The 23,752-nt window shown below is 31.8% G+C and overlaps 1 protein-coding gene across 2 annotated transcripts in view; it reads right to left on the bottom strand.

Annotated features, from left to right (window-relative positions):
- The window catches only part of LOC134854891 (uncharacterized), a 263,671-nt gene that overhangs the window by 210,497 nt on the left and 29,422 nt on the right, over positions 1-23,752 (bottom strand). For both annotated transcript variants that reach the window (XM_063871250.1, XM_063871251.1), the window contains one exon: positions 20,029-20,214. In XM_063871250.1, the coding sequence (XP_063727320.1) occupies positions 20,029-20,214 (186 nt within the window). The remainder of the gene's footprint in view (positions 1-20,028; positions 20,215-23,752) is intronic.

The raw sequence follows: 23,752 nt of genomic DNA, 5'->3' as shown, positions 1-23,752 counted from the left end.
CGTATGTGTTCTGTCTTGTTGCTATTTTTGTGTTGTATTCTTTTATTTGTGCGTCTAAAAGAATTTTGTTTATTGATGATGAAAAAATTCCAAAAAATCCTGCAAATAGTATGCGTGCTACACTTGCTTGTCTATTTACTTGTGTGTGTATAGCGCATGTATTATAGATTCCTTTTAAAAGCGAAAAAAGAAATCCTATAAAATTAAACATTGCGTATAAAATAGTTAATTTTTCTAAGATGTAGTAGGGCCATCCTAGAAAATCGAGAATTTCATTTTTTAGTGTAACAAAGCTAAAAATATTTATAGGTGAAATATCTTGTGGTCTATATTTTTCACCGTTTAGATATATATAGTCTTTAATGTCTTTAAAATATCCGCTATAGTCTTGTGTATAAATATCTGCAAATCCTGCGGTTTCGGCAAGTTTGCGTAAGTTTTGGTCAATTGATTGTCTTTGTATAGTGTCCATTTGTGTTAATAATTCTTGGAATTGTTGTGTTCTAATGTGATGTTGGATATCGGATTTTGAATATATTCCAATTGATTGTAGGTCAATATTTGGGTTTCGAGCAATAGCTCTGATGCTTTCAGGTGAAAATTTTTTGAGTGATTGCATTAATGTGGGATATGGGGTAAGAAGGTAATATTTATCTTCATCAGGGTTCAGTTGAACTACATTGTGGCTATTTTCTCATCCACATGGGACTGCGGTATCCCAAAAATAGGTTCGTCTTGAAAGCGTGTCAACGAAATGTACTTTATTCTTATAAAAGATAGGGATTCTTTTATAGCATCGTTTATCTTCAAAAACATATAGTGGTGATACTTTTTTGGTACAGGTATAAAACCATAAAATGTTTCCTTCATAGTCTAAAAAATTTGATCTATTTCCTGATAGTAAATATCCTGCGTAGGGTATTTTTAATACTGCTAGTGCAAGTGATTGTAGGATTTGTGTCCTTTCTAATTCGCATAGCTGGTGAAGTGTTTCTAATTCAGAGAGTGACATTTCTTGAAAAATTCGGCTAATTGTGTAGTCTAATTTCATATCTAGGTGAATATCATAGTGGATGTTACCGAAATATGTACTATTCATTAGTGATAGTTCTTGTAAACGTGTGCTTCTAGTGTTATGGGGCTTTAGATGTCCACCAGGTTGACTTTTACTTTTTTGAAAATCAACTGGTATATATGATGTTCCTTCATTTATGGGGTGACTTGTGGCGTATGGGTCGATTTTTACTTTTCCAGTGGTCATGTCGAATCCTTTTTCGTATTCAACTAATATCTCGGAGTATTGTGTTTTGTGAAGTGGATTTCTGTATTTACATGCAAGTTCTGTTTCTTGATATATTTGAAAACGTGTCAATTTATTTTCTATATTGTGTATGTTTCTAAAATTTGAGCTTTGTCTTCGTGATGGATGGACTTGTTCATATGGAATTGATTGTATAAAATATTTTTCGTGAAATTTTATCAAACGAGCATGTATTTTTGCTACTTGAAATGTTGTACATGTGTCTTCGGGGAACCAAACAATTGTTGCTTGTGTTCGTGTTGTAGGGTCACAATAGCCTTGATCGTTTTTACAAGGTAATCTAATTCCTTGATAGATCATGGTGTTGTCAGATAAATCGCGTGTGAGTTGTATTTTTTCGAGTTGTATTTTCCAATCGAAAAACATGATTTCTTGATATCCTTTATTTTTTGTGTCTGCTTTGCAGTTTGATGGGTCATTTATACCAATGTGTGGTATCCAGTGTTTATCGTGTATATCATAAGTTAATCTTCCGTGTGCGCCGTTGTATGGGTATTTTTCATCTAATTTTATATGTCCTTGATATCTTTCAAGCTCTGCTTGATGTACAGAATCTGAAAAAACTTGGAAATATACTAATTTTCTATCTGTGTTTTTATTTCTTGTGATATTGAGTCTTAGTAACTCGTTTTTACAATCTTCGGGATTGAGATGTAAAAGTCGTTCGATATTACTCTGGTAGAATGATTCGTGGTCAAGTCGGTTTTTATTTCCATTTGAGACTTGTGAACAATGTACTTTCTTTTCAGAAAATGTTGCTGTGAATTTATATCCTATAACTGTTGTTGCTCGGGCTTTTGAATAAAGTGTCGCTATTACATTTGTTGTTTCTATGGCTTGTGGTTCTGTTTCGCATTGTGATACTTGATTTATTGCATATTTGTGTAATGTTTTTTGTTCGTTTTCTTCACAATCGTAATGTGTTACTAATAAATCTTGGGGTCCTGTGCGGGGGGAAGGGTTTATGTTTTCATTTGAGGTTATTAGAAAAAGGAGTTGGAGAAAAATTAAAATTTTTAGAATATACATGTGTATGACAATCCTGAGTATGGGTTATAAAATGTGATGTAACCAACTGTCTTTTTGGTATATCTGTCGTATTTGTATATCACTTCAGTTGTTATAAACGGTGGTGGTAGGGATTGAGCTGTTATATTTGGTGGGTTTAATGGATAGGGATGTTGAGTAATGTTGTTTAATTTAACCGTGATTTCAAATTTTAATTGTAGACTATTTTGTTGGAGTATTTGGATGTTATGATCACGAATGTCTTCGTGAATGTCTTGTCTATATTGTAGTCTATTTAGTGCCCAGTTGTGGAGTCGGTTACTTTCAGGGTGCTGTCCAAATAATGGTGGAGGTGCTGTGAATGTATTCCAGTCTAGTCTTAAAGGAATATTTGTTGATGATTGTTCTCGATATCTAGCGTCGAGGTTATTTGGGAAATTTAGGTTAAAAGGCGGTGGTGAAATCTGACTGATTGATGGTGTTGATGGTAGTGATAATGTTTCTGGTAGTGATGAGGATGTTGTCGTATCCGTAGAAATATCTATTGGATCATTGATTAAATTTGGTTCACCTTGTGTGAATGAATGTGTTGTCCAATATGGTAGTCGTGATGTTTGGTTTGTAGGGTTAAAGGGATTTTCACGTATTTGTTCAGATGTTGGTGTTGAACCTAAGTAATCTGAGAGTAGGCTTGAGGTGCTACGTTGTGAAAGAAGCGTAGGGGTTTCTGGTAATATACCGATGGGGTTTTCTGGAGTACTTTGTGATGGGGATTGAGGTATATCAAAATGAACTCGGGGAGTTTGAAAATTTCTGTTTCGTCGAGGATGTATAATTTGTCTACTTATTTCGACTGTATTTTGGTTTTGACTAGGATTTCGTATTCTACTTAATTCTTGTGGTAGTGTTGGGTATAAGTTATTTGTTGGTTCGCTTAAAGGTGCTTGTCGTTGAACTGGTTCTAGCGGTTCAGATAAGCGAGCGTGTCGTTTTTCAAAGGTATATGGGTTATCTTGAAAAGAAATTCGTGTGGATGTTTGGGGGTTTTGGGTATTTGAAGATGGTGTTGGGTTATCTTGGGATGATGTCGGTGAAGACTGACTGAGTAATTGTTGGTTAGCAATTTTTGATGGCTTTTTATTTATTCTTTTAGTGGAAAAATTTATGTTTATTATAGTATTCTTCTAGAAAAAGAATTAGGAGGATTGTTGCTAGGGCGAATGTGATGATTGCTTTCTTTATACATTTGCATATTGTCAAGATGAGGGATGATAGAAATGTTATAAAAATTACAAATAGTAAAAAAATATCTGTTCTACTAAAAATGGTTCGTATCATTTAGATAAGTTTTGTGAATCGTACCTGTGGATATAGTCAATAGCTTTTGAAAGCTGGAGGTATAGTTCAAATATGGAATAGAAAATTTAAAAAAAAATATTGCAAAAAATGATTAAGATTATTAGAAAACATTCAAAGATATCAAAAAGAAATATGATTAAAAGTTTAAATATCGTTAAAAAGTTTATGAAAATGTTGATTATTAAGTTAACTGGTCGAGAGAAGAGCATTTAAGAAATGGCTTCTCGATCGAATATTTTTTGTTGTTTGAGGCAATTTTCAAGTGTGGTCGGATTATTTATTGGTTTTTTGACAAGTGGGTTGAGTTTTGTGAAAAATTGTTGGGGGCGAATTTTATGGTGATCGGGAGGTCTTCTTTTTCTTTATTTTTATTTGTCAAGTGATCTGGGGTATTTTTGAGATTTTTATACTTTAGGCTAATTAAATTGGTCGTTCTTTTACTTTAGGCTAATTTAACATATTTGTTTGGGGGGTATTTGAGGTCTGAGTGTGGGAAATATTGTTGATCTTTGGTTTATTAGATAAGGGAGGGTTATGATATTATGGTGATATTTATTTTAGTTGTCAAGTTGGAATGGTTTGCTTATTTTTGACCTGGAGGTCGCAAAGTTATAGTTATAGATATGCCTGGAGTTTAATATCGTTCGTCTAATTGGAAGGTGACGGATTGGATGAATCCTATTGGCTAATTTTGAACTAGAATCGTTGCTTGTTTGTCAGCATGTTATTTTGAAAAATGAAAGTTCAAAATATTTCAGAGGTGCAAAGATTATGAAATATAAAATTAAAGCTGTTTTTGAAATTCGACTTTCTTTAATATTTTAGATTGTGGGATGAATGTTTTATAATATTTACGTGGTTGATTTCTAAGTCGTGATGACTCTCTATGTTCTGATTTGTCGATTTGTTCTTGGGGTATTATTTTTTCTGTCAATTTTCTTTTTTTTCTTTCTTTTTGAGGTATATTTTGATCTAGCTTTTTTGTATTGTTTTTCGTTATAGTTGATTTTTTATTTTGGTTTTCGAGATGAATGTCATGTTGTTCTTTTGTTTTATTCTCCGTATGTGGTGGGGTATTTTGAATAACTTTTAAACCTGTGAAAGAATATAATTGAGTTAGTTCGCGTAGTGCGTATTCTTTTGGGTAATAAGGTAATAGGTTGTTTCGGTGTTGAACAATTTCTTTTTTGTTTGAGTCGGTAATTTTATATGTGACATCAGTGGGTTTGGCAATTATTTGGTATGGTCCTTTTCGAAGGGGTTGTAATTTTTTAGAGATTCCTTTTTCAGTGTTAAAATTGGGTATTAAAACAAATGTTCCAATTTTTAAATCGGAGGCTGGTGTAAAGCGTGAATTTATTTGTTCATTAATATTTTGTCTTTGTAACAACTTTTTTGTTACTTTTTGGTAAATTTCATTGTGTTTTTTATCTCTGTTTAAAATCCATTCGGTGTGTGTACCGGAGGCTAATTTAAGAATTTGTGGGTGATGAAAATGATCTTCATCGTGTGTATGTAAAGGTAAGTTGTAACAAATTGATTCTTTATTCGGTTGACAATAACTTTGTGCATTTTTATGAGAGTTTGCTGTAAACATAATTGGTTTGCGTGGCTTTTGATTAAAAACCATTTCATATGGTGACATTCCTAGAGTTGTCGTGATTTGTGAATTGTATGCTAAGGGAAATAGTTTTACATCTGCTGACCATTCAGTGTATTTTGTGTCATTTCCATTGATGATACATCTAAGATATTCTTGTAGTGAACGGTTCATACTTTCGACTAAGCCGTTTGTCCAAGGTGCATGAGATGTACGTGGTTTGTGTTTGATGTTATATAAATGACATAATGTGATGATTTCGTTATTTATGAATTTTGTACCGTTGTCTGTAACTAAAATTTCTGGTAGTCCGAATTTAGCTATCCAGTGTTCATAGAGGGTTGTGTAAGCGTAATAAGCGTTACAATGTGGTACTGGGTTAAGTGCTACATAATGTGTAAACGCGTCAACAATTACCATAATGTGGGAGTTTCCTTCGGATGAGGGTGAAATTGGTCCTTTTGTATCAAATGAAATACGGTGGTTAAAGTACAAACTTTGTCCTTTAAAATCTTGTTTTTGTGCTATTTGTTTTTGATTTGGATAAGGTTTATTTAGCTGACATACTATACAATCATTGCATAGTACTTTTATCCAAATTGGTGCATTTGGAAAATAAAAGTTTTGTATGAAATTTGAATATGTTTTCTCTGATCCAGAGTGTCCTTTAATGTTTTGTGTATGTGAAATATTAAAAGCTATAAGAATCATACTTAGGGGGAGACAGGGAACTGTAGATTCGTTTAATTGGTATTCTAGAAGGTCTGTGTTTTCGTTAATTGTTGTATTATTAAATTTTCGAAAATATCTGAGGAGTGTTTTATTTCCTAAAATAGTTGTATCTGCCTTGACGGGTTTAGTTTTATATTTGTGCCATGATTTTAGTTGTCTAATTACTGGGTCAAGATTTTGATATTGTTTCAAAGTATTAATTGTAATTTTATCTGTTGGGGGGAGAAAAATGTTTTCAATTTCTAATTTAGATAAAGGAATTGTATCAAGTGGGTCATGGAGGTCAAAAACTTGATTTATTGTGTATTTTGAATCGTTTGTTTGTGGTCCTGATAAATTTATTTTATCAGTTAGATTTTCTTTTTCAATTAATGGAAGAAGGTCTTTTTTATGCGAGTGTTGTTTTACTCTTTTTTGTTGGGTGTTATTTTTTATCCATTGTGAGTATGGAATTGGTTTGAAAGTTGATGTTCCAAGTAAATCAACTTCGTAGTGATTATTTTGGCAATCTAAATAAAGTGGGAAGTGTTGTAGATTGTTTATCTGTGATTGTTCAACGTCAGTTTTTACTGCATATTTGCATTCTAGTCGGGGTGATGTTTCGTTTTCTGCAAGGTAAAATTTTATATTTTTGGGTATTTCAACTGTAGTTTTACGTGTAAGTAATTCAGGTGGTGTATTTCGACTTAATGTGTCTGGTAATGCAAGATTCTTTCCTGCTGTCCAAACTATATGTAAGTTTGGGAATTTCATTAGAATTAATTGAAATCTATAAACTCGGTGATTTGGATTAGATTTTTGTGTAAAGAGAAAAATGATTGGTCCAAGTATTAGAAATTCATATTCTGTTAGTGTATATATTATGGCTGTACATTCTCTCATTAGAGTTGAGAGTCGTAGCTCTGCTTGAGTGAATAATCGAGAATTTGCTGATATAAGGTTCATTTTGTTTGTACCATTGTGTGATTGTAATAATGCTGCGCCGATGCCAAAATTTGAAGCATCGCACATTGCATAGAATGGTTGATTTGGATCTGGAATTGTATTCGAAATTTGTTCAGTTAAGAGTTTTTTAATTTCTTCAAATCGTGCTTGATGTTCTGTGTTCCATTCAAAATTACTTTGTTGTCTAAGTATATTATAGAAAGGTCTTAGGTATAATTGCATTTTATAGACATATTTGCATAAAAAAATTTAACATTCCAAGGAATTCTTGGATTTTCTATTTGTTTGTTGGTGGTTGGAGCTTTTGAATAGCATCAATGCGTGATTTTAATGGAGTGATTGTTTTTCTTTCTATATTATGTCCTAAGAATTTAACTCGTGTTAAAAAGAAGTGTGACTTGTCGGGAGCGGCCTTCAGATTTTCGTTCTGAAGTATTTTGTGATAGTGTTCTAAAACATTAAACATTTCTTCTTTTGTCTGTGATTGCATAAAAACATCGTCTAAATCTGTGATTGCGTTTTTCTTAAGTATTAGTGGTCGAAAAATTTTGCTCATAAAAGCTGAAAATGCTGCTGGTCCTATGGATATTCCATAGAATAGGCGGTTGAATTCATATTGCTGATTTCCAATAACAAATTGTGTTAAGCGTCGCGATTGTTCATCTAGTGGCATTTGATTATATGCACTATTCATATCTGCGGTTGTAAAGTATTTTCCGTTTATTTTTGTTAAAATAACTTGTATTGGTTCAATAGGCCAATTGCATTTTGATTCGTCTATTAGTGAATTAAGATATCTAGCGTCTAGAACTATTTTTAATGATTCTCCTTTTGCTAGGATGATAACAGGGTTGATAAATGTGTTACCTTTTGGTTGTTCTTCTTTGTTTACCGGTGAGATTATATTGTATTGTTCTAAAATATCGAGTAATCTGTTCACTTTATCGTGTAAATGAATTGGTACTTTACTTGCTCTTTGTTTTTTGAAAACTGCGTCAGGTTTTAATGGAAGGTGTAGTGATGAACTGATTTTGCCAACATCAAATTTAGATGTTGCATAGACTGATGAATATTTTATTAGCTGTTTGGCTAATTTATCAAATTCGTCTTGTGTTATTTGTGAATGTTGGAAGTTAAACATTGTCAAAAATTTCTGTTAATTCTCTGTATAGTTATTTATGTTGAATGTAGGTTTGAAATATGGGGTTTTTGTGAAATAATCTGTATTTCTTTTTTCATTACTTATTATATTATTTATGGATAATTCTTCATTAAGAATTGTGGATTGACAAATATCTAATAATTGGAGTATATTATTTACGCGGTATGCTTTTTCGTGTACTGGTGATATCGTAGCGTTGGTTTCGCAATAGCCTAAAAGTCCTAAAGGTAGTGTTACTTGATAGGGTGTATTGTTGTATACATGTAGAGAAATAATATCTGAATTCGAGTTTTTCAAATATTTTATGGATGAGATTGTGATTTTGAAAAACTTATGGATAGGTTTGAATTCAAAATCTGACCTATAGAGTTGTTGTCTATTTTGTTTTTTATCATATTGGTGAACTTGTTTTATTGAAAAATTATATATGTTTCCTGATAGTGGTTTCAGGTATTTTCTTTGTTGATTATATATCGGATAAAATTTTGAAAAGAATGGTGGTTGTTTATTTAATCTTTGAAAAAATGTTAGGGATGTGTCTTTTGTTTTTGTGTATTTATCTTTGATTAGTATTTTACTATTCAAAATATTGATTGTTGGTATATATTTAGAGATAAATGGTATTCCAATGATATTGTGTTTAATATCAGTGATATGAAATATTTGTTTAAATGGTTTATTTAAAATTTTATTTTGCTCTATTGTTCTTGTGGGGAGAAGAAATAACTGAATTTTTCCATAGTTTACCAATGTTGATCCTTGTGCTGTTGCTAGTTTACTGGAGGTTTCAGGAGGCGTTAGTTTTGGGTGTAATGATTTTATCTCATTCCATGTGGGAATGTTTATTATGTTTGATTCTGCTCCTGAATCAATTAAAAAATCAATTTCAAGATCTGGTGGTTGAAATTCTTTGCTTCTTGGACTTTCTAAAAGAAATGGTATTGTCCAAATTTTTTCTGTGGGTTGTTCTTTTTGTATATTTTGATAGATGTGATTTGTATTCAAGCATTTTGTTTTATTATTTTCATTGGATTGATTTGTATTGTTGATTTCGTTAGTTTCTTGTGCCGTTTGTGTAGAATGGATGGGTTCAATATAATAATTGTGAAGGAGTTCTAATTGATTTTCATATATATGTGATGAAAAAGGTTGTTCATATATAATAGGTTCGTAGTCATTTTCGACTGCTATCATATTGATGGAGATAGTGTTTCCTGTATCACTTTCTGAATCTGATGATTCACAGTTTATTTGATTTAGTTGTAGTTCGTTATTTCCTGTGTCATCAATACCTGGGGGGTCTGATGTTGTTTCTTGGTTTGATTGTACTTGATTAATATTTCTTTGATGTTTAGGTGTACTACTTCTGTGGCGGTTGTTAGAATTATTATAATGGTTATTATTCCTGTGTGGTGATTGGGAATAATTTCTATAACGGTTATTATAACTTGAATGTCGATTTTGTGAATAATTTCGTGATCTGTTTTGATAATTATTGTTTGGTCTGTTATAGTTTGATCTATTATATGAGTTATTCCTTGATCGATTGTTCGGGTAATTCTGGTTTCGGTTGTTTGAATAACTTCTATTTCGATTATTGGAGTAGTTTCTATTTCTATTGTATGATGAGTTTCGTGATTGATTGTTTGGATAGTAATTATTTCTTGATTGGGAATTAGATCTAGAAACTAATTGTGTTGTGTTTGAATTTGATCTGGAGTAATTATTTCGACTATTTGGTCTATTGTAATGATTTTGTGACGAATTTTGTGTATTTCTTCGTTCTGGTGATCTTCCTCTATAACTTGAGTTATATGGTGATTGAGTTCTCGTGTAATTGGTATTGTTCGGAAGTGGTTTTCCTGAACTGTTGTTGCTGTATACATTTTTGTTCGGTAGATTTTGATCTTTTTTCATGTACTGATAGAATGATTTATTTGGTTCCTTATATTTTTGAGGTTTGTTTTGATTGTCCTGTTGTTTTTGTCTACATTCAGAAATACTATGTCCGTATCGTCGGCAATAATTACACCATTTTTTAAAAGATGGTTTGCCTTTAAAGTTTGGGTGTTTTTCATAAATATTGAGTATTTCAGTGATTTTTTCAACGAGGTCTGTATCTGATTCCTGTATATTGTTGATATTTGTGGTATTTGTTTCAATTCGGTTAACATATTGTAATTTCAGATTTTCTGTTTCTTCAAGTTTCATTGTGATTTCTGCTTGCTCTAGTTTGTCTACTAGTTTTCGAAAATCTAAATCGGGCTCTCGAATTGAGGAGGGATGGGATGCTCTCTTTTTTATTGCTATTTTCCTTAATTGAGGTGTTAAGGTCATCATTAAGATTTCTGTCATTTTTGTGTTTTTGTAGTCGTGTGTATTTAATGAATATGCTTTTCGAACTAGTGTTTCGATACGTACTGCTAATTGTTTGATGGTTTCATTTGGTAATCTGCGAATCTCATTACATAAAACTCTTTGTTATTGTTTGTTTCTTTCGGAGTCAAACATTTTTGAAAATTCTTGTGTAAATCTTTTCCAATTTGATTTTATTTCTATGGGCAATACTGAAAACCATTTTTGGGCTGCGCCGTCTAGGGTTGTCTGTATCAACGCTGTGCGTCGATGTATCCAATTTTGATGTAGTGGCGTATTAATTGGTTCAGGTCCTATATTTAAAATTAAATTTGCTGTTACTGCATTTAAATAATTTTCTACAGAATATTCAGGGTCTGTTCCTGTGAATACCATTAATGGTTTGTTTGATGTTATTGATGATCCACCCATAAGGTATGGATTCATTGTCATTTGTAATGATTCTGCTGCATTTGGCATTTGTGAAAAATTCGAAAGTTGATTTTTTGTTATTTCGTGTTGTTGAAGGTAATATGGAAGTGGTATTTCATTTTGCATTTGTGTTGGTTGATACGAGTGTGTAATCATTTGGTTTTGTGGCTGAATTGGTTAAAAAGATTGTGTATTTATTGGGTTTTGCATTTGCATTGGTTGTTGATTTTGTGTATCTGTTGGGTGTGGAGAAAAAATTCTATGATATGTATACGGTTTTTGTACTCCTTGTCCACGATATTCTTGAGTGTATGGTGCAAATATATCTGGTTGTAAATAATCATCATCAGAGGATAAATAATCCGTTTGATGAGATGCTTGCTTTTTATTTTTATTCTGTTGAAAGAATGGGTAATTTTCACTACGATCCTGTGGAGGATGTGAATTAGTTTGAAAATTTACTGAGTTGGTTGTTGCCATTGGGTTATCCCAATATCGAGATCTTATCTGATTATTATTATTATTTCGTGGGGGATAGTTTGTTTTTGATGAATGTGCGTAATTATAATTGTGTTCCGCAAAAGTGTTTCTTGTGAACGTTCTGCGTGTTTTTGACGGTATTGTCATGGGTCTATATGTTTGATAATCCATTTGTGAATATTTTGGAGCAACCGAAGGTTTAACGGTTGACTGTAATGTTACCTGTGCTAGTGAAGTGTTTGTATTTCTTGGTGTTGTTAAATTTGGACGTATTGGTGAAATACTTTGTTGTGTAGTTGTTGTTGTTTGTACAATTTCTTCATTTATGAAGTGTGATGGTGTTTGAATATCTTGTTGAGTGAGGTTCCTAGTTCCATTAAGGTTTTCATTGTGTATGACGGTCGAGTTCAAGCTGTTATTTCGCGTATCGGGTAAAAATGTATTGTAGTTTAATGGTGTTGCATCAATTGTTAATGGTACTACTCTTACATAATCTCTGGTATAAGATATTGTACTTATTGCTTGACTTGCAATTGATTGTGGGATATTTATAAATGTATAATGAGACCATTCGGGGTCCCAAACGTAGTCTGACTGTTCTGTGATGGCGGTATCATCGTTTGAATTTTGAGGTCTGAAATTTTTTCTTGCTTGTGAAATTAAATCTATATTATGTGTGAAATAATCTATTATAAACCATGCCAAAATTTTTTGTAAGTCATGTTTTGTATGTTGTGAAACATCATCTTTAGTGAAATTTTCTTTAATTATATGTAGAAAAGTTGAAAATAGTGTGATTTCATGTCGTACCTTTATATGTTTGGATGTCTCTGTCGGTGAGACACTTGGGATTGGAATTTCGTTCTCTAATATTGAGATATAACTATATATTATGGCAAAAACTTCATTAGTGAATATGGAGTTTGCTCTTTGTGAGTTATGATATTGTATGCTTTTTATGTATTCTGAGAATACTTTTGAAAATTCTAAATCAAGGTCGTCTGTTTGAATTACATATTTGCGGTGATTCGGGTTTGGTGAGGTGAATTCTATGGTGTAGATTCCGTAGTGTTGTGTCAAATTACATATATCTTTCAGATAGTGATCAATAATTTGTCTTTTGATCTTTACATCTGGGAACTCTGCTTTACATGGGCTGATTCCGGGTTCAAATAAATTTAGTAGTAAATTCTTGCAAAGTATATGCTGTCCTCTATCATTAGGTGCATCTACGAGGAAGGGGAAGATATCGTCATCATCTGGACTATCTTCACTTGGAGTGTGTGTTTGGCTCATTTTTTCGTTTAATGACTGTTAATAGGTAATTATCGATGTGTCTAATTGGTTGATTCCAATTATATAAATGTACTGGTTTGTGTTTATATTGCTTTTTTATTCTTCTTTTTCCTCTTTTCGATGAATTTGAAGTTGTTTCTGAGTCGGAAAAATATAATTGATCGTGAATGGGGCAATTTTTATCTATAGATTCTTTTAATTTATAAAATTCGGCTAAATTGCTGACTTCTGATTCTGAGAATGCGTTTCTATTTTTGGAAAATCTTTTTCGTGTTATTTGTCTTTGTTTAGTTATTATTTTTCTTTTTAGTGTTTGTCGTTTTGTTCTAATATATCCAACTGTTTGTGTGTGAGGTGTGATTACAAGGTCGTATTTTTTGTTATCTATTTCACAGTTGTGCAAAACGATTGTTTGTTTGTTTCCTAGATTTTTAAATGACATAAGGTTTAGGATGACGGATGCAAAAAATTGTTAGATGATTTCTATTTTCTTAAATTGTTAGTCCTTACGATTTTTTGGTTAGCTTAACCTGGGTCTATTTGTTCAGGGTTGGAGAGAAAAGTATATCGATTCCGAAGAATGATTTTTTACTTTCTCGTGGCTAGTATAAGCTAAGGTGTTAACTTACTTAATCTTACTTAAGGGTTGTGATTGTGTTCAAGGGTTGGAGAATAGTAAATCGATCCACAAGGTTCAGGTATAATTAGAACGCGAGTAGTTCGTTAGATACTATTTTAAACTTACTAAGTCTACGATTTATCCTGGGTCTGGTAAGAGGAGGGTTCAAGTGAAGGATGAATAACCGAAGTTCTTCACTGTTTATCCTAATTTGAATGGTTAGTTTTGTTGAAAAATTTCTATTAGTCTTGGGTTTTGCGAAAGGGTTGGATAGTGAATCGACGTTTGAGGTCGTTAGACACTAACTAAGTGGGTGGGGGAGAACAAAATTGTTCTTTTTGATCCAAGGAGAGGCCTTGATGATCAAGTTTTAAAATTTAATTAAATATAAAATGAATTAAGATCCAAGGATAAGCCTTGATGATCTGATTTTAAAATTAAGTGAATTTAAGTTTAAAATGGTTTAAATTTGTTTAAGAAAAGATTTAGTGTTTTAATGATATTAGTGAGCTTATGATTGCTGTTATGTTTTAGGTGATGAAGCTGAGACAACTGATGATTTTATGATTACTAACAGTTTATTGTCATGCTACTAATTTTTATTTTGATTTTCAATATATATTTTCCAAACATGTTTTATATAATACTGCAGAATTTTAGGAAAACGATCTGAGATATTTTTATCAATCGTTATTGTATATTAATATTTTGTTTAGCGCCTGAAATGAGCATGAAGATTGACTTCAAGATTTAAGTTTGCAAATGAAAATCTAAATTCATTGCTAATAAAATTCTAAATATAAAAGTTTGTGTTGGCTTTTGCCGTACTATCATATAACTATTTGGTAAGTTTCTACTTTGTCGTATGTCGTCTCTGGTTCGAGGTATTCTTCCAATTCCGGGTAGTTCTATTATCGTTCGGAATATTGGCTCTGATCTATTGAGTCGTAGAGACATTTCGATTAAATTATCGTCGTATAACATTTAAAAAATGTTTTGTCTAAATTCTAATCTATTTTTGGTTAATTCTAAGCTATTAAGGTCTTGTTCGAGACTTATGGTCGCACCAGATGAGTTATAACCGAGGTGGTTAACTCATAGAGTAATTTCGGATAGGGTACACCGTCTGCTCGTCACGCTATCTTATTTTCGGCCGGATAGATTCGTGCAACTTCTTAGTCTAATACCGATCCTAATCTTACTCTTATACTATCTAGTCTCAGGTTGTTTAACTAGTCTCTGCTAGGCTCAATAGATCTAGGGTATACTGGTTTATTGCGGCTGCTGAAGTTCTCTTGGAGAGTCAACTAATTCCTAAGTTAAATTCAAATCTCTCTGGTGCTGAAATTACAAGTAATTTCAGCACTTACAAATAAGTGGGTTGTTAGTTAGATGGATCATGATTGGTTAATATTAAATACTTTACAATGGTAAAATATCTAATTTATCCAATCATAAAATGTAGTTTAGATCAGGTTCCACTTGGCTGCTTTGGCCTTCGTATGAAAATAAAGCAATTTTCACTTAGCACGTACAAAATTGCTTTATAAAACTCAATTTCGAGATAATTACTTTCGAATTAAAACCGAAAAAAAAATAATTTTGAAAAAGGAAAAACCGTTCTTGCGGTGAAAAGATTGTAACCCAATGGAAAAACTGTGATCTGAATCAGTAAACTCGAAATGAGTTCCGCTGTATAGATTCAAACTTCTACAGAGACCAAGAGACAATCGAAAAGCCGCTCGCAGGTACCTGGTAACAGTCTGTCAACACTCAGGTGACTACCGATGACTGAAAATGAACTTACACACAGAATCGAACTAATTTTGTACTAAGTCATATTCCCATGGGTGGAATGGGATGATGGCAATAAGGAAAGGATTATTAAAGTTGAGTGGATGATTCCGAGAGCGAAGTTCGATAATAACTGAACCTGCAGTAATAAAACGGCCCCCCCTGACCAAATAAAGGGTACCTGTAGTCAGGGGGCGGATCTAGGATTATCTCGCTCGAGGGGGGTGGGGGGTCGGATTTTCAAAAAAGTTCAAAAATTTTGTCGACTTTTTTTAAGGTCGACCAAATTGATTTTCCGAGCTCTCCCCAAGCATTAAAAAGACCCTGTTTTGGTCCATTTTTCTGCGCCGCAGGCAAAATTTTGAAAAAAAACAGGCCAAAAGAGGCACCTCAAGGAAAATTTTGACCAAAAAAAATTGCACGTAAAAAACTCCAAGAACTAACTCGCAACTATCTATTGAGTTTTTTGCAGATCTATTGAGACTAGGAGATGTAAGAGTAAGATTAAGATTAGTATTAGACTAGGAAGTTGCACGAACCTATCCGGCCGAAAAAAAGATAACGTGACGAACAGACGGTGTACCTTATCTGAAATTACTCTATGAGTACAGTACCTCGTACATAACAACTGGGTAAATAGGTATTTTTCATATTGAAAACTTAAAAATCTAAACAACTGGACAAAGAGATATGTTTTTTATTGAAAAAGTGAAAAACTAAACAACTGGGTAAATAGGTATTTTTCATATTGAAAAAGTGAAAAACTAAACAACTGGGTAAATAGATATTTTTTATATTAAAAACTTGAAAATCTAAACAACTGGGCAAAGAGGTAATTTTTATATTGAAAAAGTGAAAAACTAAACAACTGGGTAAATAGGTATTTTTTATATTGAAAACTTGAAAATCTAAACGACTGGGCAAAGAGGTATATTTTATATTAATAAAGTTAAAACTAAACAACTGGGTAAAAAGGTATTTTTCATATTGAAAACTTGAAAAACTAAACAACTGGGTGAAAAGGTGTTTTTTATATTGAAAACTTGAAAATCTAAACAGCTGGGCGAAGAAGTATTTTTTATATTGAAAAAGTGAAAAACTAAGCAACTGGGTAAAAAGGTGTTTTTTATATTGAAAACTTAAAAATCTCAACAACTGGGTAAAAAGGTATTTTTATATTGAAAACTTGAAAATCTAAACAAATGGGCAAAGAAATATTTTTTACAATGAAAGTGAAAAACTAAACAACTGGGTAAATAGGTATTTTTTATATTGAAAACTTGAAAATCTAAACAACTGGGCAAAGAGATATATTTTATATTGAAAAGTGAAAAACTAAACAAATGGGTAAATAGGTATTTTTCACATTGAAAACTTGAAAAACTAAACAACTGGGTAAATAGGTATTTTTTATAGTGAAAACTTGAAAATCTAACCAACTGGGTAAATAGGTATTCTTTATATTGAAAACTTGAAAATCTAAACAACTGGGCATAAAAGTATTTTTTCTATTGTAAAAGAGAAAAACTAAACAACTTGGTAAATAGGTATTTTTTATATTTAAAAAGTGAAAAACTAAACAATTGGGTAAATAGATATTTTTATATTGTAAACTTGAAATTCTAAACAACTGGGCAAAGAGGTATTTTTTATATTGGAAAAGTGAAAAACTAAACAACTGGGTAAATATGTATTTTTCATCTTGATAACTTGAAAATCTAAGCAACTGGGCAAAGAAGTATTTTTTATAATGAAAAAGTGAAAAACTAATAACTGGGTAAATAAGTATTTTATATTGAAAACTTGAAAATCTAAACTGGGCAAAGAGGTATTTTTTATATTGAAAATTTGAAAAACTAAACAACTGGGTAAATAGGTATTTTTATATTGAAAACTTGAAAAACTAAACAACTGGGTAAATAGGTATTTTTTATATTGAAAACTTGAAAATCTAAACTGGGCAATGAGGTATTTTTTATCTTGAAAAAAGGAAAAAATGAAGAACTGGGTAAAAAGGTATTTTTCATATTGAAAACTTGAAAAACTAAACAACTGGGTAAATAGGTAATTTTTATATTGAAAAGTTGAAAAAGTTGAAAATCTAAACAACTGGGCAAAGAGGTATAATTTATATTGAAAAAGAGAAAAAATAAACTGGGTAAATAGGTATTTTTCATATTGAAAACTTGAAAACCTAAACAACTGGGCAAAAAGGTATTTTTATATTGAAAAAGTGAAAATCTAAACAACTGGGCCAAGAGGTATACTTTAAATTGAAAAAGTGAAAAACTAAACAACTGGGTAAATAGGTATTTTTTATGTTGAAAACTTGAAAATCTAAACAACTGGGCAAAGAGGTATTTTTTATATTGAAAAAGTGAAAAACTAAACAACTGGGTAAATAGGTATTTTTTATATTGCAAAAGTGAAAAACTAAACAACTGGGTAAATAGGTATTTTTTATATTGAAAACTTGAATTTCTAAACAACTGGGCAAAGAAGTATTCTTTATAGTGAAAAAGTGAAAAACTAAACAACTGGGTAAACAGGTATTTATATATTGAAAACTTGAAAATCTAAACAAATGGGCAAAGAATTATTTTTTACAATGAAAAGTGAAAAACTAAACAACTGAGTAAATAGTTATTTTTTATATTGAAAACTTGAAAATCTAAACAACTGGGCAAAAAGATATAATTTATATTGAAAAAGTGAAAAACTAAACAAATGGGTAAATAGGTATTTTTCACATTGAAAACTTGAAAAACTAAACAACTGGGTAAATAGGTATTTTTTATAGTGAAAACTTGAAAATCTAACCAATTGGGTAAATAGGTATTCTTTATATTGAAAACTTGAAAATCTAAACAACTGGGTAAAGAAGTATTTTTTATATTGAAAAAGTGAAAAACTAAACAACTTGGTAAAAAGGTATTTTTTTAATTGAAAAAGTGAAAAACTAAACAATTGGGTAAATAGGTATTTTTATATTGAAAACTTGAAATTCTAAACAACTGGGCAAAGAGGTATTTTTTATATTGGAAAAAAGAAAAACTAAACAACTGGGTAAATAGGTATTTTTCATATTGAAAACTTGAAAATCTAAACAACTGGGCAAAGAAGTATTTTTTATAATGAAAAAGTGAAAAACTAATAACTGGTTAAATAAGTATTTTATATTGAAAACTTGAAAATCTAAACAACTGGGCAAAGAAGTATTTTTTATAATGAAAAAGTGAAAAACTAATAACTGGGTAAATAAGTATTTTATATTGAAAACTTGAAAATCTAAACAACTGGGCAAAGAGGTATTTTTTATATTGGAAAAGTGAAAAACTAAACAACTGGGTAAATAGGTAATTTTCATATTGAAAACTTGAAAAACTACACAACTGGGTAAATAGGTATTTTTTTTATTGAAAATTTGAAAAACTACACAACTGGGTAAATAGGTATTTTTTATATTGAAAATTTGAAAAACTACACAACTGGGTAAATAGGTATTTTTTATATTGAAAATTTGAAAAACTACACAACTGGGTAAATAGGTATTTTTCATTATGAAAACTTGAAAGACTACACAACTGGGTAAATAGGTATTTTTTATATTGAAAATTTGAAAAACTACACAACTGGGTAAATAGGTATTCTTTATATTGAAAATTTGAAAAACTAAACAACTGTGTAAACAAGTAATTTTTAAATTGAAAATTTGAAAAACTACACAACTGGGTAAATAGGTATTTTTTTTATTGAAAATTTGAAAAACTACACAACTGGGTAAATAGGTATTTTTTATATTGAAAATTTGAAAAACTACACAACTGGGTAAATAGGTATTTTTTATATTGAAAATTTGAAAAACTACACAACTGGGTAAATAGGTATTTTTCATTATGAAAACTTGAAAGACTAAACAACTGGGTAAACAGGTAATTTTTATATTGAAAATTTGAAAAACTACACAACTGGGTAAATAGGTATTCTTTATATTGAAAATTTGAAAAACTAAACAACTGTGTAAACAAGTAATTTTTAAATTGAAAGTTTGAAAAACTACACAACTGGGTAAATAGGTATTCTTTTTATTGAAAATTTGAAAAACTAAACAACTGTGTAAACAAGTAATTTTTAAATTGAAAATTTCAAAAACTACACAACTGGGTAAATAGGTATTCTTTATATTGAAAATTTGAAAAACTAAACAACTGTGTAAACAAGTAATTTTTAAATTGAAAATTTGAAAAACTACACAACTGGGTAAATGGGTAACTTTTATATTGAAAATTTGAAAAACTACACAACTGGGTAAATAGGTAATTTTTATATTGAAAATTTGAAAAACTACACAACTGGGTAAATAGGTAATTTTTATATTGAAAATTTGAAAAACTACACAACTGGGTAAATAGGTATTTTTTATATTGAAAATTTGAAAAACTACACAACTGGGTAAATAGGTATTTTTTATATTGAAAATTTGAAAAACTACACAACTGGGTAAATAGGTAATTTTTATATTGAAAATTTGAAAAACTACACAACTGGGTAAATAGGTATTTTTTATATTGAAAATTTGAAAAACTACACAACTGGGTAAATAGGTATTTTTTATATTGAAAATTTGAAAAACTAAAACTCACTAGTGAGAAGTAAGCAATTTATTTTCGCGCATTAAACACTTTTGTTTTAGGATAGCGTAGTTTTAGGCCGTCCAATGAGACTTGAATTTGAAGTTACCTTGAAAAGAACTCGATAGTCAAGCCGCGAAAAATTAGGACCAGAATTTTGGCTTTTCGTTAGAAAATAAAATTTAACAAAAAGTGCTCACTTCGCGTGTTCACTCCGCTTACTGAGTCTTTAAAAACAGAGAGTATAGAAAGAGAACTAGTAATGGTCAAATATATCAAAATTTCAAGACATACCTGCATCGTCCTTGTAAGTAGTTACACCCGAGAAGTTCCCATTCCCCCAGTACTGGACGAGATCGCTGTCTCGGTAAAGACTGAAGGTGAAAGAGGAGTTAGCGTCGTCGGTCATAGAGAACCCAATAGTGATATAAGTGTCCGAAAAAGTTGATGCGGTTCCGTTGATTCCTTGCTTGGGGGGTGCTAAAATAGAAGTCAATTTACAAACTACTTCATAGATTTTTTCTAGAAAAATATGTCCAACAGCTTTCTGATAATGCCTAGAAAGTTATTCTCACAAAATAACATCTTTAAAACTGCATTTCAGAGTTTTCTCCAAGTTTCATGATATTCAGAGTTCTGAAAATATAAAATGTTTTCGGATGATTGCTCGTCCCAGGAACAGCAAACAATAGGAACGTAACTCAAAAATGAAAACTACAGGAACTATAGACAGCTAGAAACTTTTCACGAACAAAATATGAATTAAATAGGCTCGGATCAAAGAAAGAATGACAAGTTGCTTTTAAAGCAAAAGCTTTAAAAAAGAAATTAAAAATCGAAATTCAGAGAATTCGATTGAAGCGCTTCTAGTATGGCACTGTTTTGGTAACGCTTAAAATATTCTGCTAATCCGCCAAGCTAAAACACAAAAACATCATGCAAAAATATTGCATAATTTAGCCTACAATTAGCGCATTTGTAAAATTAGCGCAAAAATCTTTCAGAATATTCTATTAGCTAGAGTGCTGATTTAAACTAAACGGGCCGAACGAAAAAAAAAACATTAAAAATTCAACACGTTGTCTCAAACTGGGCTGGTTGATATCATACAAACATAGCCAACAGACAGTTGGAAAAGAGTCAACGAACGCAGGTAAACAGAAAAAAACTGCCTTGTTTTGTAGAAAAAAGTCAACTTTCGTCAAAAAATAGATGGCCTTAAGCTCTTCTAGTTCATGGAATTCATGATTAACCCTTCCTTGATAGTATTAACCCAATTTGACAAAACTGGATAAACTAATTCCATTTTTTTCGAAATTAGAAGTCGATCACGTTTTTGGTGACTTTTCGCTGTTCAATAGTTGGGTTGGCCTTCCTTTTAAGAAAAGAAATGAACTGAACTTATAAATAAATTAAAAGTTAAACGGCGAAAAAATAACTTTAAGACAACCTAAATAAAAAACATTAAAAACCATCACGACCTATATAAGAGCCTGAACTACGTTCAGCGACTCTTAAAAAAGGAGGAAAAAACCACTTTAATTTTTAATTTTTACCAGAATTTTCATGAGACAAACTAATGTGCGAAATTCGATATAAAAATTTTAAGCCAATATAGATAATTTTTAGCTTATTTTTAGCAATAAAAAATTATTCTAGAACTGAGCCTGAAAAACGACCAAAATTTAAAGAACGGCGTGTTCTCCGAGATTTTTCTCGCGAATTCTTTGAATTGTGTTTAAACAAAACATTGTTATTTTTTATAGTACACATAATACTTTGGCCATCAAACAAAAATACATTTCTCGACACAAAAATAAGAAGATCATATCTTCTGAAATTTGGTTGGATAACTAGAAAAGAGACGCATTTCGATATAAGCATTTAGATTGACTTAGTAGGTTTAGCGTAAATTGTGAATGACTAGGGTAAAGTTTTTGGTCTGAGCTTTTCAAAAAACTAGAAAACTAAAATTCTGCTAATTTTCTAAGCACTTTCGTTCGAACAACTTTTTGTCTAATGTCAATTCAATTTGAAAAAAAAACACATTGAAATTTTTCTATTTGGTTCACTTTGTTCGGATAATTGAACGCTTTAGTAGCCCAAAGACGTTCATTGAAAAAAACTATCAACAAACAACAATGTTACAGCCCTTGACCACAAAACTTGATAGAGACCACTCATATCAATGGAAAGCTCCAACTGCCGACAAAAATCAGCAGATACGCAATAATACGAAAACAAGATATTTAGAACGCAAACAAATGCACGGGAGCAAAAAAAATTTTTTCTTGCCGGAAGCAAACATACAATCCTTTGTTGGGCCAAGAATGTTCTTTGCCTTTTGGCTCTTTAGGCCAAAACACTAATTGAATTTAAAAAAATAAAATCAAACAAGGAAAAATGATCCACTGATTCTGTTGAACACAAGTAGTTAACCTCAAAAAAATTATGCCCTCATTTGATAACGCTTGTTAATTGCAGATCGCAAGAAAATCAACAAATGACTTTCTTGTCAGGTCGCGCATAAATTATATGTAATTACGCTGCACTCTGTTATGCAGTTTTTGCAGTGGTGTCAAGGCCACCCACCAGTTGTGTTGGCTATTTACACGTATGGTGCTACTTAAAATCATCTGTCTGCATATCGGCTTACAAATCAGACCTAATTATTTTGCTGTCTTATTTGTAGCCATCTATTCATGAATTGTCCTATTCAAAAACACATATCTATCAAGTTATAACAATAACTTTACATTCTAAAACATTCTCGGTACATCTATTTGTTGTACTATACAAATTTTTATTTAATTTACATTTCGCATTTTACCGAATTTTATCAGTCTTAGATTTCGGTAAAGGTCATCATCAGTTCCTGTAACAGATGACCCGGCGGACCTCCCGGGGTTAACTATCTATTGGGCAAAACCCTCTGTCTCCACCGTTTAGTTGGGACAGTTGGTTCGGACAATATAGCCTTACCTTAGGCATATAGGACATTTTTAACGTGTCCAACATTTTTGTGGCGCCCAGCGCAGTCCATGATGATCCTCCCGCAAGGCCAGAAACGAAACTCGACACAGAGTCGCAACCAGAGGCAGATAACGGCCTCCACAGAGACGCAGCTGCAATCAGGCGTGTTGATGAAGCGAGCTTAGAACGGCGGAAAATGGGGCTACAAATTGGGATGAACTGGTTCTTTCACGGAGCCGAAGCTGGAGCGCAATCACGTTTGTTTTTTGATGGAACGAAGGGAGAAAAAACTCGAACAAGCTTTTCCGCATGCCGATTTAAACTTGTTGTCGATCGTAGACTTCTACCGAAATTGTGTTTACGCTTTCAAGGTGGAGGTTAACTATACCACGGAACGAAGTTATATGACGTTAGGTACATGGAAGCATATGAGTCTTTTTTGTCATTTCACTCACTATTGTCGGCACAAGCAGCGTGTTGCAACTGGACAACAGATGAAGAACATAGTGTAGTACGAGACCTATTCACAGGACGAATTCGAGATGCTGATACCCAAAGCACGCTTATCCGAAAAAAACCTAGATCACGAAGGCACCTCAAAACTAGCGTTAGAGCTGGAAAAAAGAGTATCAGCATCTACCGAGTTCTAGAAAATTCTGCCGCATTATAAAGATAATTCAGACTTCCTTCCAGCTAAAACCCAACAGGAGTCTACTTTATCGGTCCAGCCTCGTTAAAGGGGGCGGACAAGGACTTCCCACACACAAAGCGGTCAGCACAGGAAGAATCAATTACAGGCTAAACTGTGTCATTCAAAAAGAAAAAGGGTCATTTTCATTTAAAAAAAATCGAAAATTTCACAAAATGTCGAGTCAAAAGAGAGGAAGATAATGAACTCTGCAAAAACCTGCAGACAAGTAGACATGACATTGTAGTAACCAATCAAGACATAGACAGCGAAGCTGATTACGGCGTTCTTAACGTCCAACAGCGTAGAAAGCGATCCACAGCTCAAATTTGCATCATGAAATCCATTAAAGTCTTT

Source organism: Symsagittifera roscoffensis, chromosome 9 (assembly GCF_963678635.1).
Source record: "Symsagittifera roscoffensis chromosome 9, txSymRosc1.1, whole genome shotgun sequence".
NCBI lineage: Eukaryota > Metazoa > Xenacoelomorpha > Acoela > Convolutidae > Symsagittifera > Symsagittifera roscoffensis.
Note: the sequence above shows the minus strand (reverse complement) of the source record. Positions and strands in the feature narration are given on the sequence as shown.